Source organism: Calliopsis andreniformis, chromosome 5, assembly GCF_051401765.1.
Source record: "Calliopsis andreniformis isolate RMS-2024a chromosome 5, iyCalAndr_principal, whole genome shotgun sequence".
Classification (NCBI taxonomy): domain Eukaryota; kingdom Metazoa; phylum Arthropoda; class Insecta; order Hymenoptera; family Andrenidae; genus Calliopsis; species Calliopsis andreniformis.
The window spans coordinates 13,568,398-13,582,468 of NC_135066.1; the positions used below are offsets into that span (position 1 = coordinate 13,568,398).

Here is a 14,071-nt window from a genome sequence, read left to right on the forward strand (position 1 = left end):
CAACGAACGCGGTACGACGATTTCCGCGCGCGCTTCGAATCGCGAGAGATGATTGGTTGCCACGGCGTCTTCCGAGATAAGCCAGGCGCCAATCGTCGTGCTGCAATTCTGGAGGACGCTTCGGTGAAGCTGAACTTTCGCGGATATTCCGCCATCTGTTTTTCATTCTTTGTGTTTAAGGCACGTGCACGAGTGTGAAACGGTTTTTTCGCTTCTACAACGAACCAGTTTAGGAAGGGAAAGCTTTCTTTAGGGTGTTATCGACGAATGTACAAAACGGTGCACGGGAAACGAGTTATATTTTATTCCAAAGGTATTCTGTGATGTAAAGGTTAGCTCGAAGATAAATTTTTCTGGAGTAAAATATGCTTAGTTATGGATAGAGGTCGATTTTATCGAGTTTTTTCTTTTTGTTATTATTTGAAGGGAAGAAAGTGTTATCAAGAATCTTTATGCAATTCTAAAAAACGAAAGAAAAGAAAATTATACTATATTAATCTAATATAGGTCAATGAAAAACAAGTCTAGTTGAATCTTCCATTGTATGAAAAGTAAAAGTCTATCCTGTAAATATTCGGATTCGACAGGACTTTAAGTAAGAAGTTTCCCGCTGCATCGACTCAGTTGTGCCAATCTAATCGTCGGTAATTTATATATAAGTATACGTTTAGCCTGAGTGGTCTGTAAAGAAATAGGGAAGAAACGTGTGACCATCGTTTTGACATGGTCGAAACGAGCGTTAATGATGTATCGTATCCCTAAATCGTAGATGCTTGTAAATAAGTTGACGAAATATAAAGGAAACAAGCTATAGTGAACTCTATTAAATAAAACAAAAAAAAAACCGTGAAGGAGTTTTATGAAATTCGGGGCCAGAGTTATATATATATAAATATATATGAATATAAATTTATGTATAAAATAAATCTCTATATATATATTATATATATATTTTACTACCGAAAAGAAATTTATATTCGAAATTTCTACGTTCGTTGTCGATGCGATTGTGGCTCACATTCCTCGCCAGTGGACCCTAGGAGGTGAAGAAAAAACGTAAAACGAAATATAACTAGGGGCCGAGGGCGCGTGTACGATTAAAAACAAGTCTTAAAATCGTATTTTTGCATAAGACTCGAGAAAACATTTTAAAAGAAAAGAAAGCACGAGGATGTTGGGTACGAATGATCGAGTGTATGTGCCATGAGTGCATGAGCGCGAGAGACGGGGAGAATAAAAGTAAATATAAAATTGTGAGAATGGAAACTGTAATTAACGAGCAAGAAATTTATGAATCGAAAAAAGTTGGCTATTTGTATACTGTGATCTCCGTGAAGTTTTTATCGTAACAGATGCAGATGCATAGAAAAAAACTTTCGTTTCGTGTATATAATTTTCATGAGAGAACGATTTATATTAATTATAAATATATTAAAAAGTACACGTACACAGATTGTGTTCTTGAAGGCAGTAACACAAATTTAAATCGTAAGAAAGATTACATCGTGTCGATATATCGCGAACTCATGTAATTTGGTTTTATGACATTTTCAAATTTTCTGAGTTAAAAAGAACGATTTCTCGCAATCGTTTTCGTCAAGTGTACACTATTTTCGCTACTCTGGATAATGAATGTTCGAAAAAAGTGTATAAATGTACGATAAATCGACGACTCAATCTCGAGTACGATTTTAATTTGAGTTGCCACATATCTTTTAAAAATATATTGTATATGCGTGTATACATCACACAGCGTGCGCACGCGCATGTATCGTAGAGTTTTAAAGGGTGTCGATGCTGTCATCGAGAGCCCTTTCATTTCTCAAAACGTACGAATTATCATCCTTTCAATTTACTGAGAGAGTTTATATTTTATTTCTTTTTGCAAGTCTTGTATAAAACGAAGCCTGTACAATTTTAGGAGAATACGGATCGTTTATTGTGTAACTCATTGCAGATGGATAAGCAATGTGTAAATAGAGATTTATTTACTTATTAAGCTAACATCGCGCGTCAATTTATTACTTCCCTTCAACAAACATGCAATAGATTACAAAAATGTTCAAAGTCATGAGAAGCTGAGCATTTTTGGTCTACGAAACAGTGGAATATGCACGTTATTTTTAAAAATATTCGAAGGAATATTTAAAAATAAAAATATACTATATTTTCGTAATTCATTTTATTTACTTATTCTTAATAGTAAAATAGTAAAAAAACGCATTTAAGAAAACTAAAGTTATCTATCACACTACTGCTTATCTGGCTTCTGGAGAAATATAACCTCGTCCGCGATTACTGCTGTGGTCGATTTCATTTTGCCTTCTTCGTCTTTGAATTCACCGTAGCTCAGTTTTCCACGTACCATTACTCTTTGGCCCTTTGTTAAATAGTTTACAACCAATTCGCGAAGACTGGGCTTAAAGACGCATACCTTGTGCCATTCTGTTCGCTGCATGAAGTCTCCTGCAATATTTTTTATCTACAACCTTTGCAAATTTTGAACAGTTTGAAAATACTAGACAAAATAGTTCATATTCAGTAGTAATTCTGTATATATTTCAAACCTTTCATACATAATCCAAACTTTGAAATCGTACGAACAGTTCGAGCGTCTGCACGGACTCCATGACTAGGTCTATTTGGACCCACTGGTTAGATCTGTAGTCGTAAAGCAAAACAACCTATGTCGTCACATTTTCAAAAAATTCGAATTAAGAACTTAACATCTAGAATGTAAAATCTATATTTTCAGAAAAATGCCCAAATAATACCCACAAAAGGACATTAAAGTAATTTTTCACATAAAATTAAGGATTCAAGAAGACACAAGTCCATAAGACGATACGGAAACTGGAATCTTTAAACCCCAATATCTCGGAAACAAAAACAAGTGACTTAGATGATTTCACTTTACAACCACAGAAATAAGGGCACATTTAAAGGTTTCCGCAGATCAACGCGAATTTTTCCCAGCAGCAGCGAATTTACAACGAATTTTGGTAGCATCCTCTTTGCACCAATATCAATTCGTATGTCTGTTTCTTCAATTCGCCGCGAAGTCGCTGCTGCTGCGGGAAATCGATAAGTATTTCCTTAGTTTTAAATTCTTGAATTTTTGAATTATAAAGTTAGTCCATGCAACTTACCATTCATATATTTATAATTAGTATGTGTGGCAACAGAAAATAGAACAACAGGATGATCCTGGTTACCCCTTTGCTGTGGATCACCTCCCACTCTTCCCAATAATGTAACTTGATTTACAGCTGCAAGACATACCTTTATTATCACACATTTATATGAATCTTTAAACCTTTGTATTACTGATTTATCTTATTTCTATTTGTAAAAGTTAAAGTCTATGCTACAGTTTTTTAATGACTAATTAAGTATATAATAGTAAATTTGGAAGGGTATAGTATTGAATCAGTATGATATTAGTATTGTGTAAAGGAAATTTTCTTATACCTACTAAATGACCTATCGACAAGTAAGTTAATATAATATGCATATTAAATACTGCACTAACAGAACATTGTACTTAAAGCACAATATTTTTTACTACGTATTTGAATTTACATCTACGTATCGCATTAAATAGTTATCTTTGTGTATATATACACAGGTACAAATAATAAACATAATTGACAAAGGGATAATACAATCATTGTTAGTTTATGTGCATTGTTCTGATTAATTAAATCCAAAACACAATAATATTTATTGCTATTTTAACAAGAATTCAACTCATATAAATTTTTTCAATAATAGTATCTGACTTACATAATTTTATGCAACAGAAATGAATTAAATTCAGTTACTGTATAATAATTGTTTGAACAATCCACAAGGGTTAACAAACCTAAAAACCAATTATGGCACTACGAAAAAATTATGCAAAACTTTTGTGCACTTACTTTTTTCTAGTGCCATATCTGTGACATTTGTACATGTTCGCACATTATTAACTGGAAGAATATTTTGTAACACCTTTGGTATAACCTAAAACCAAGTAAACAATTTTAAATATAATACAATGATTTCATAAATTTCATTTTGCTCGATATACTTTGTAACTTACTTGTCGAAACATGGTTGTTGACTAATTGATATTACTATAAATTGTTATCAAAAAATAATCCTATACGCTAAGTGCAAAATTCATACAACCACATGTGTTAAGATGAATAAGACGACCTCTCGTGACCAAAAGAAGCGTTCGAAGTTCAAGATTATTTTATGTTCTGAAATACCGACCTCTCGAAAAACCACTAGTTTTCGAGCGCCCTCTGAGATTTTCGAGCGGTGGATGTAGGAAACGTGTTGTTTTCATCGCTGGCGCTGGTATTACCAGCAAACGAGAAAATATTCCTACCATACCACCCAATATTAGAAGGTGTTCTAAATTATCATCCATGTTCATTTATATAATTCCAAATAATAAGCGAAAATTCTATTTACGAAAGATAAATTTGTGCAGAAAACTTATACTAGAGTGGCACTATTTATTCTAAATGAGATGCCTGATTTTTTATGCAGTAAAAAGTTCTACATAAAAATACTAAGGAACGTTCCCTTATTCTGAAATTTATTATTTGTATCTGTGCTGTATGAATCAAGATATTACTTTGGACACTTTTCTTTCACACACACCCGCTACAGTTAAGCGTGACACAAAAATCATAATGTGACTTTAAGGCCCCAAAAGTGTGAACCATGGAGCACAAGAAATCATTGCTCAGCCAATGTACACTGTATACCTGTCTTTTCTGCAGCTCTTGCTGTAGAATCAAGGCGACTCTATTCTTGCAATTGAAACAATCCATTAACCTCGTTACATGTAGGTAATTACAGAAATAACCATGTACACGTTTTTAATACTTTATTCATATAATTTCGTAGTTACGGCATTATCTCTATATGTATTTACATGTCTTCACTTTTCAAGAGATCTGGTAATGCGTCTCCGTGCGCGTTCTACCATATTACTCACATGTGTAGCACGCATTGCGTTAGGTTGTAAAACGTATAGTCACTGTTTCATTTTCTTCGCTTAATATTTATCTTCGCCCTTTTCCACTCTGTCTTTTAAACCATAGACCGCTACGCGCGAAACAACAAAAAGTACGCGACTGTGTCTGCAGGTCTGCGCATTTTGAAATCGGAAAACTAACGAAACGGCACAGGAGGCTTCGCCTAGACGTGTAAAAAATCTAGATACATCATTGTACGCTATGCACCGTATCATAATTCGCTTAAATCCGCGTGAACATCCCGAGAACGAAAGGGTTGGATCGAACGCTTAACTACGACGAGCGATTCGATCGACATCTCTCAAAACCGAGAGAACACGTAGTACGTAAACATGTGCCATATGTAGTATAAGTACAAGTATATAGGATACACACGTTATCACAACCAGAGTTTTCCCGATGAATGAACGATGGCAGGAAGAAAATGGTGCAGGGTTTCATCTTTTGTTACAATAATTGTGGTATCTTGAATGTATCTTCAACCACTCAGCTTCGTTCGATATAAGGTGGTATTTAAGGATTTGAAATGTTAGTGTATAAATAATCGGTTCTGAGATCTTAACTCGTTGCTTAATCCCATTTTGTGCAATAAGTAGAACATACGTGCCTTTTTCCTGATTTTAACTCTAGATGCATGGTCAGTAATTTTTATGAATTATAAAACAAATTATGAAGTTTCAAAATTTTCGAGTGAAAGTTTGACACCCTAATTTTATCTTCTTTAGCATTCATTTACAAGATAAATAGTAGAAGCTGATAACGTGAATTATCTCTATATACTCCCTTTTCGAGGCAGATCGATCGATATTCGTTACACGTGCTCGCGAATTCTCTTATACATACACATACATGTAGCATATATGCATACGTGTAAAAATTGGGAGTCAGCGTAGTAAACACCAAAAATATCTGCGACCACAGTCGACCTTAGAGTTTTTTAAATGTATTATCGCTAACATTATCTGCTTCGTTTCTTTTCACTTCCCTTTCTTATTTCTTCTCACTTTAATCACGAACATATTTCGCTATCTAGATTCATATAGTGCACCCATACGTATAGACTGTACAATGTAAAATATAATTCCATCTAGCTATAGCGACTCTAGATACAGTTGTGTGAGCTTACGGTTTTTTAATCTTTTCCTTTCTCGTCTGTCTACTGTCCAACGACTTTCGACGCACAATTTTTCATGTTTCTCGCATATTCTGTCTCATACACATGCATACATGCCTCATACACATAACACACGCGCCAATGCTCGTTCTTTCTTCCTCTCTTTCGCTCCCCAGTGTCTTTTTCTTTGTTTGCCGCACTACGCGTTAATAGTTAAAGTTTAGGTATCGTTGCCTATCCACGACACACTTAAGTTCAATGTTTAACGTGTTAAGTTAATTAGTTTCGTTAATTAGAGTAACATTTTGCTCGGTGAGATATCTTATTAGAAGTTTAATTAATTTAGTATAAACATTAGTCGTCAGTACATCGAAGGATATGCAGACAGAGAGTTTAGAGGGCAGTGATAACAATACGTTGTGTGTCTCGAGGGGTGTAGGAGTCGATAAAACAGGTCTCTTTTATAAGTGGTAATCTGCAACCTTCATAGTACGCTAAAAAATATCTCTTTCTTTGCGTTTCGGTAAAAAGAGATGGAAGAAACATTACAGATTTCTATTTAACATATTGCAAAAGAAATTGGTACTTTTGTATTAACGAGGAGTATCTTGCAGTTTGTACGTTGAAGTTTTTCTTCGTTAAAGAATTATTATTGCAAATCGATTAATCATAGAGTAAACTTTTAATAGAATATATTTCATTTTGATAAAGTATGGATGGTCTTGATTGCCTTAATAGTTTTCTTTAACAGTTATATTTTCTCTGTGTATTTAATGACAACAAATACGTTAAGCCAGGTGTCTTTGCTGGGTGACAGGACGTATGCATTTATAAGTTCAGGAAAATATGAATGATATTGACGCTAGTTGATAAAATGAAAGAAATTTTTCAGTGACTTGAACGGACCATTAATTTTTTTCCAATAGATAGATCATTTTATGTTGACCATCGAGTATTAAATAAAAAGTGCCTAATTTTGTAATATAAGTAATTCATTATTATAGATAGTATTGTATCATATGATTTGTAAATCCCCCAAACTAAATACTCGTACAAAATGAAAACATCGTATTGTGCGATCGAACATTTTTACATCGTTCGTATCTCGTTAACGAAAAAGTACCAAAAAATTCCTTTAATTTCTTCACGTAACTTTCTATTGAGCTTTGTTTCATTTCCTTTCGATCGTCGATTTCTGTTACTTTTTCTCTGGTCTCATTGGACAACGAATACCTGATGCTCGAAGCGCGCAATTCAAATCAAGCGTGCAATAATATCATTAAGACTGCCCACTCAACTTTAATCACGCAAATGTACAAAATCCACATCGACTTATCGTTTTCAGAACCTACGAAGGATCTCGATGTCGAAATTTTGCAAGTGTAGTGAAGTCGAGAGAGTGAACATTATTGTGTCCATTTCTTTTTTTCTTTTAAGCGTCATGCATGAAAGCAATTGCCGTGAGAATATTTCAATTGTGCCGATTCCCCGAAGAAGTTTTCGTAAAAATTTGATAAAACGACGAAAAAGTATGTAAACGGACGGGGCCTTAAATGACCAGTCTCGTGGAATCTTCCTTATTGAAGGAGATTCTGTGCTTTGTGAAGACTTAAGCGCTTTTATGTATCATTACGATGTGAAAGTGTTTGATATACCTACAAATTGAGACACACGTTTGTTTTTCGTTTCTTTTTTGTATTTTTTTAGAGTGATGTTCTACTGTTTACTGAATTCGAAATTTTAAAGAAATCTTTCTCGCGAGAAATCCCTTGTAAAAATGATATTTTTCATCAGGTTAAGTACACAATAGTGTACAGTGTGCATGATGCATATTGCATTTAAATGTATGTAATTTAAGTTGACTTTGTAAGCCATGATTGCTTCGATCTTTAAATTGTAGAAGTTAAAAAGAAAACGATCGGAACGATTAAGATAAATTTTAAAAATATTGCTATCCTTTCTATAATATTCTTTCGGTTTTTTAAATAGTCAATTTTCGATATGCATTAAATAACGATTGGTAGATTGTAGAAGTTCAAAACATGGTACATCATGAAAAAGCAATTAAGTTGATTATAAAAACTTATTAATCATTTTAGAACGATGATATGCTTGAAAAAAATTTCTATTCAAAGGTTAAGATTTTCGAAATTTTCTTTTTTAATATTTTGAAGTTAGCCAATCTCTAAAAATCGTAGTTTTAGTCAGCATCTAATGATGAATCGCGAACAGTAAAGGTTATGACGCAGCTAGAATACTAATTAGAAACAACTGCACAGCTTATTATATCCCAAGAAGTTAATCCCAAATGACGTGGCAAACATGATTTACTTTCAAGAAAATTGGATAGTTAATGATACTGACGAGTTCATTAGTTTACAAGTTTGACGTTTTGGAATCAACAGTAGGAAGTCGAATAGGTTAGTAGTAATTTTTATCTTAAAAGAGTAACAATTTCCCAATAAAGGGATTAAAAAATCATCCAAACGTCGAAAAACGTAACGATTAATTTTTACTGAGCGCAAAACAAATATTTACACGCGAAGAAATTCTATAATCGATATTCTGCGAATCTTCCAAATGTATCACGAAATCATTTGAACTTGATCCTTATCAAAGCTACTTTTCTACTCTACAGAAACCATGAAAGAGACAAGATGAAGAAAGCAGGGGTAAAAGTTGCCCTTGTTACTTCTCAGCTTTTAATTTACTTACGTTTTTTCTCTTACTCGGAAAAAATGGTCATCAGTCTCAAGAAGTCTGGCCATTTTGAGGTCAGACTTAAATTTAAGGAATGCCGATTGAGACTAGATGGCGCTATCGACGCTTTAACCAGTTTATAAAACAGCTCGAAACTTTTTAACAATCGAACGTGTTTCGTTTCATTTTTCCATCATGTAACTAACTTTACCTTGTTTTTTCCTTTTTTAAATGACTAAACGTATAGAAATGCGCGAAAAGTGTTCGAAAATCAATTGAAATTGCCGCTTGATCTTAAAATAAGTTTAGCGTTATATCTTTTCGAAAAATCCACTCGCGCCGTTGATTTTATCACTTTGCAAACCCTCCATTATTGCTTTGTCACTTTATGTTACTTCTCTGACGACTCTTTTATTTTTGGAATTTTTTATACATCTTACAATCGTCAGAGAAAAATTTCAAACAACCACCCCATAGTTAATATTCGAGGAATGTTTCGTTCTCCTAAATCAGTCGATGCCATTGAAGAAGTTTCAATAGTAGTCTGAATAACTTAGCAGACTTTAATAGCAAAAGTAATTATGATTAAATCGTGACAACAGGCGACGTAGTTTTAGTTGATTGGATCGTGGTTTTATATAGCTTTATATAATTTTTTAAATTATATAGCTTCACATAATTTTTTAAATTATATAGACTTATATAATTTTCTATAAGCTAACAAAAGTGTAGTAACGACTAGTGTTGACATTTTATGTCTGCGTGATCCACTAAGTATTAAAAAGAAAAGATTATGAAGCAATTTTCTAAAAAATTTTATTCAGCCATTGATGCATTAGAAGAGATGATATTTCATTTTTATTAGTAATTTTTCCCAAAGATAAAAGTAGTAGTAAGCAATAAAATGTTAACACTAGTCTCCGAATCTACATTCATTGAAAAACAGGATATATCGAGCAGAGTGATACGTAAAATATATATTGTGCTGTTGATTATTTTTGTCATGACTGGGGAAACTTTATTGAAAGCAAGTTTAATCGTGTATTATTATAAGACAATTTTTTTATCAATGTCAAGAAGCGGGGAGAAAATTTCTAGTATAGGAGACAATAGAGTTCAATGGAAATGTTTCTGAATATTCAGAAGATATTTCTTATTAAGTATTAGTATCGTTAACCCTTTGTAGTCCTTCGTAGGAGGATCAATATCAATATTCCGATTTGGTAGTGTTTATAAATATTATATTTCTTATGAAAGAAACTTTATTTTGATATTTATGAAGCATACGTACTACGTTAGCATGGCAAATATTTTAAGAATATCACAGAAGCATTTAAAAAATAGTTAGGAAATATTGACTAGAATGTAAAAGAATGCAGGATGATTCTTAATTACATACTAAGACTTTAAGTCTAAACTATAAACTTTGTTCTACAAATTATAATGTTTTCAATAAAGTTCTTTTTTCATCATTTTTTTTAAAAATAGAATATAATATCATAAAAAGTTTGCTTCTTCAATTTTTTAAAATTACCTTTAAGGTCACTTTGCATATTGTGTGCATATTATGTTATTAAATAGGAACACTCTATATTCGTGTAGAGTAAAAATTCTAAAGATTTATTAAAGCAACTTAAATAGTTCTAATTGAATAGATATTTTCTAATACTTTACAATACTCTTTATTCTTAACCACATTTGTGCTTTTTTGTATTTATACATTCATAAAGTAAAAGTGTGTATCTCATTTCATTGAAAGTATTCAAAGTAGCCCTGAAATAACTTCCTGAAACTAAACAAATTATCCTCGCTCATCGTCAATGCTATCAGATCCCATACAAAAACAATTTTGCATTTAATTATTTCAGTATTTTATCACTCGATAAGTGGACAGGCAGAAGATTTTATTATTTAAATTACTTTCCCTCGCAATTGTATACAGTATAGTATTCTTTTCTCTTCAGAACTACATCCTTTCAAGTATTCATATGCAATCACGAATCATTCTGTATCGTAAGAAGAAATTGTATAAGCAAATATTCAAACTGTTATGAAGGCAATATTGTGGAAATATTAAACAGCCAAACACGAAGTCGAGAAAAGCAATATTCATCTATTTACTCATTGAAGGAAATGAAAATATACAGGACGACAAAGGGTTAAATACCAATTGCACGTCGCCTAATTGTTTCGTTTTGGCGATACTGCACTCGCACCCTGTGTATACGTATAAGCATTTCCGCAAATGGTTACGTGTCATCTACTCGATAGTCTCCTCCGAGTGCTCTCATTTATACTTAATCCCTGCACTTTACAGGAGTTAACTTACGTTTTAATAACACCGACGTTAGTTCGAGTCGCTGTCCATTGCTTAAAACAAAACAACGCGAAATTTCATTCTCGACACGCATACACACACACGCGTACACGTACATCACGCTCTTCCATGTGTTAATAAAATCTATATAATTTAATAAACAATTTACACGCATAACATAATCGATAAATATCGATATATATGTATATATATGTATATGCATACATGTATATATATATACATATTTCTTTTTCTTCTTCCTCTGTTCTTTCCTTTTCTATACAACAATAAGTTCATTAATCGCTATGTAGGATCGTTTGCATCGATACTTTCGTCCTTACTGCTCCAGCTCCAACACTTTCCCGTTTCCTTGTGTACAGTGGACTATGACAACATTCAAATAAAAGCATTTCCAAATCTCAGATACATATGACGTTGCATGGTCTCAACCCTTGGTCGGATAAATTCGTTTAAAACAACGTCTATGCCAGATCTATGCAACTGGACTCCCAAGAGCAAGCAGACACTCGCTATCGTAACAGTAACACCAAGAACAGGCAAGCCATAAACGAAGAGTAGACAAAGGGGACTTTTTTGAGGATTGTAAGTCTTTACACGGATTACCTAAACCATGAGACTTATTCTTAAAGGCTTTGCACGCGCCAGAAGGCGCAGCGCTCATCTACTCTCACTGTTCTTGCCCTTACCCCTGAAGAACGCTCCAAGGAGCAACGCGTTGCATAGTCTGGTTCACGCCAAGGATCGAGCTCCTCAAAGTGGCCTAAAGAAGGATATCGTGCACGTGAACGTGTTAATAGGCAATAAACCTTTCTCATGTACAATGAATATAATACACAACTAGCAATGTAGCAATAAGGAAGAAGTTTGATTTCACGATAAAGTCTAGACGTGCCCGCCGTGAAAGTCTGCCGTAAATCGCGATCGAGCTCCTGAGTCTACGACGTCTAACGTCAGAGAATTATTGAAAATGAACTCAAGCGTTGCTCTAATCAAGTAATAACCGCTTTGTTTCCAGCTGGCAAACGGCGTCTCTAATCGGGGACTCTGCCAGACTCCAGACTCACGCGTAACTGTTCGATACTAAACACGTCCTCGACACTTTTCTTCCTTTTTGGTTTCGGCTACAGCGATCAGTCTTGGCTAGTTCGTCTCGAATTTCGCAACAGTGTCTAAAATATCGACCGAGGTTGATCTTCCTCTCCGAGCTGGCTGTCTCCTCGTTCGTGGACACACACAGGTTAATGGTACTATCAGTGTCGTTATAGTCAAATACGAATTCCTGATCGACCCAGGGACGATACCCCACCTCGAGTAGGGTCGAAACGATCCCCTAAATTCGAGCAATACTCCACGAGGATTAACTCTGACACCTGAACAGTTCACGATCCATTATTGTTTCTGGCTTCTCTGTCAGTCATTCGATCACGGGGAACACCGTTCCGAGTCGTTTGATGCAAGAAGGTGCTCCGCGGTTCTGTAGCACCAATGAAGAATCTAGGGCCCACCCGAATAGTTCGACCAACATCTGGACATCCGACACGAGGTTCAAGCACGCGTGCAGTTTAGGAGGACGCCTGGTTCTTGAGGACCGTTTCTACACGTACCACTCCTTGATGTCTATCAGTTCTCGTTTCTTGTTGGTTTTGCTGCCATTCGCCCCGTTCTTTAAGGCCCCGTTGAACGGCTGGCCAGAACCAGCGGCGCCCAGTAACGCCGCGTTCGGGTCCTGGCAGAAAGTCTTCGTTTCGTCGACTTTGTAACTGGTCTCTGGACGATTCTTGAACTTCAGGATGATCAGAATGATCAGAACGATGGCTATTAATGCCGCGGCTATGATGCCGATTATCAGAGCGGCGTTCTCCGCCGCCTCTGATGTTATCCTTTTATTGTTGTTGTTCCTTGGCGGCGTTGTCGGCATTGGCGGGTAGACTGGGGGCGGGGGAGGTGGTGGCGGATCCGTCATCTCCGTGGTGGTTGTCTGGGTTGTTACTGTCGTCGAACTCTGCGTCACGACGCTACTGCAATAGTTGAAATGGAGTGTTAGTGACGTTTGGCAAGTTTGGAAATGGTAAAGGAGAAGAAAATGGTATACTGTTTTTTTTTCAATCTTTTATAATGCTATGTGTCTTTAAAGTTCTTACTATATGCATTTTATAGATCTTCAGTATTGTTCATTGTGACCTTAAGAGTACAATAGGTTATAGCACATTTATAAATACAATTTAATGGGTCCGAAATCAGTTTCATTCAATTTCTTTCTATCAGGTTGTAACATATATATTTTTTTAATAGAGGACAAATTTGGTTATGGAGGATTAATAGGAAGGGAGAATAAATCTATAATTTGAAAACAGTAGTGTTTAAATTTTTCAAAATGGGGTATTTAACCCTTTGTGGTCTAGGATATGAAAATGGAAAGATAGAGTACAAATTCAGTTTAAGTAAGTTTGATAACAGTCTAGGTGATAAGCTAGGAAGATATGGTTTCAGTCTGAAATTACTGAACCACAAAGGGTTAAAAATTACTCTAATATTACAAACATGGTAATGTCTCAATACATTTTACCAAAATTAGTTGAATAGTACATTAATGAAAAAAAGTTCATTTTGGAATGTAATCGATGCGAAACCTTGAAATACATTCATCAATGGTACCGATCTGCAAACAGATTTTAAGGCATCGCAGCACTGTACTATTAACGAAATAAGTGAAAGATCTGATGTCATCATAACACCCAAAATATTACAACTGAAAACTTGAAACACACTAGAAATACGCAAAAATAAAATAAAATAAAATATTCAATAGGCTAATTAACGAGTATAACTTCTTCGCCACAAAAGTTCATCCAATTGTGTTTCTTGTTTCTATTCAAACTATAA

At 34.6% G+C, this 14,071-nt stretch overlaps 2 protein-coding genes across 2 annotated transcripts in view; both read right to left on the bottom strand.

Moving 5' to 3' along the window:
* Window positions 1-2,251: 2,251 nt before the first annotated feature.
* On the bottom strand, window positions 2,252-4,196 carry Mtssb (mitochondrial single stranded DNA-binding protein). The gene is made up of 4 exons (XM_076378286.1): window positions 4,085-4,196; window positions 3,921-4,005; window positions 3,150-3,269; window positions 2,252-2,466 (listed from the first exon to the last, which is right to left on the bottom strand). Exons 1-4 carry the CDS (start codon window positions 4,094-4,096, stop codon window positions 2,252-2,254), a joined length of 432 nt encoding a protein of 143 aa, XP_076234401.1. The 5' UTR covers window positions 4,097-4,196.
* Window positions 4,197-4,870: 674 nt separating this feature from the next.
* Window positions 4,871-14,071, bottom strand: part of Nrx-1 (neurexin 1) — a 370,027-nt gene continuing 360,826 nt past the window's right edge. The window contains exon 26 of the mRNA XM_076377439.1: window positions 4,871-13,206. Coding sequence (XP_076233554.1) covers window positions 12,783-13,206 — 424 coding nt within the window. The 3' untranslated portion in view covers window positions 4,871-12,782. The remainder of the gene's footprint in view (window positions 13,207-14,071) is intronic.

Excerpts from the sequence above, each read along its gene's own strand:
- Mtssb (XM_076378286.1), bottom strand. Across the intron at positions 3,270-3,920 it reads AGATATGGCACTAGAAAAAA|CTGTAAATCAAGTTACATTA; the intron begins GTAAGTGCACAA and ends TATGTCTTGCAG. Across the intron at positions 2,467-3,149 it reads TAATTATAAATATATGAATG|GAGACTTCATGCAGCGAACA; the intron begins GTAAGTTGCATG and ends AAAATATTGCAG.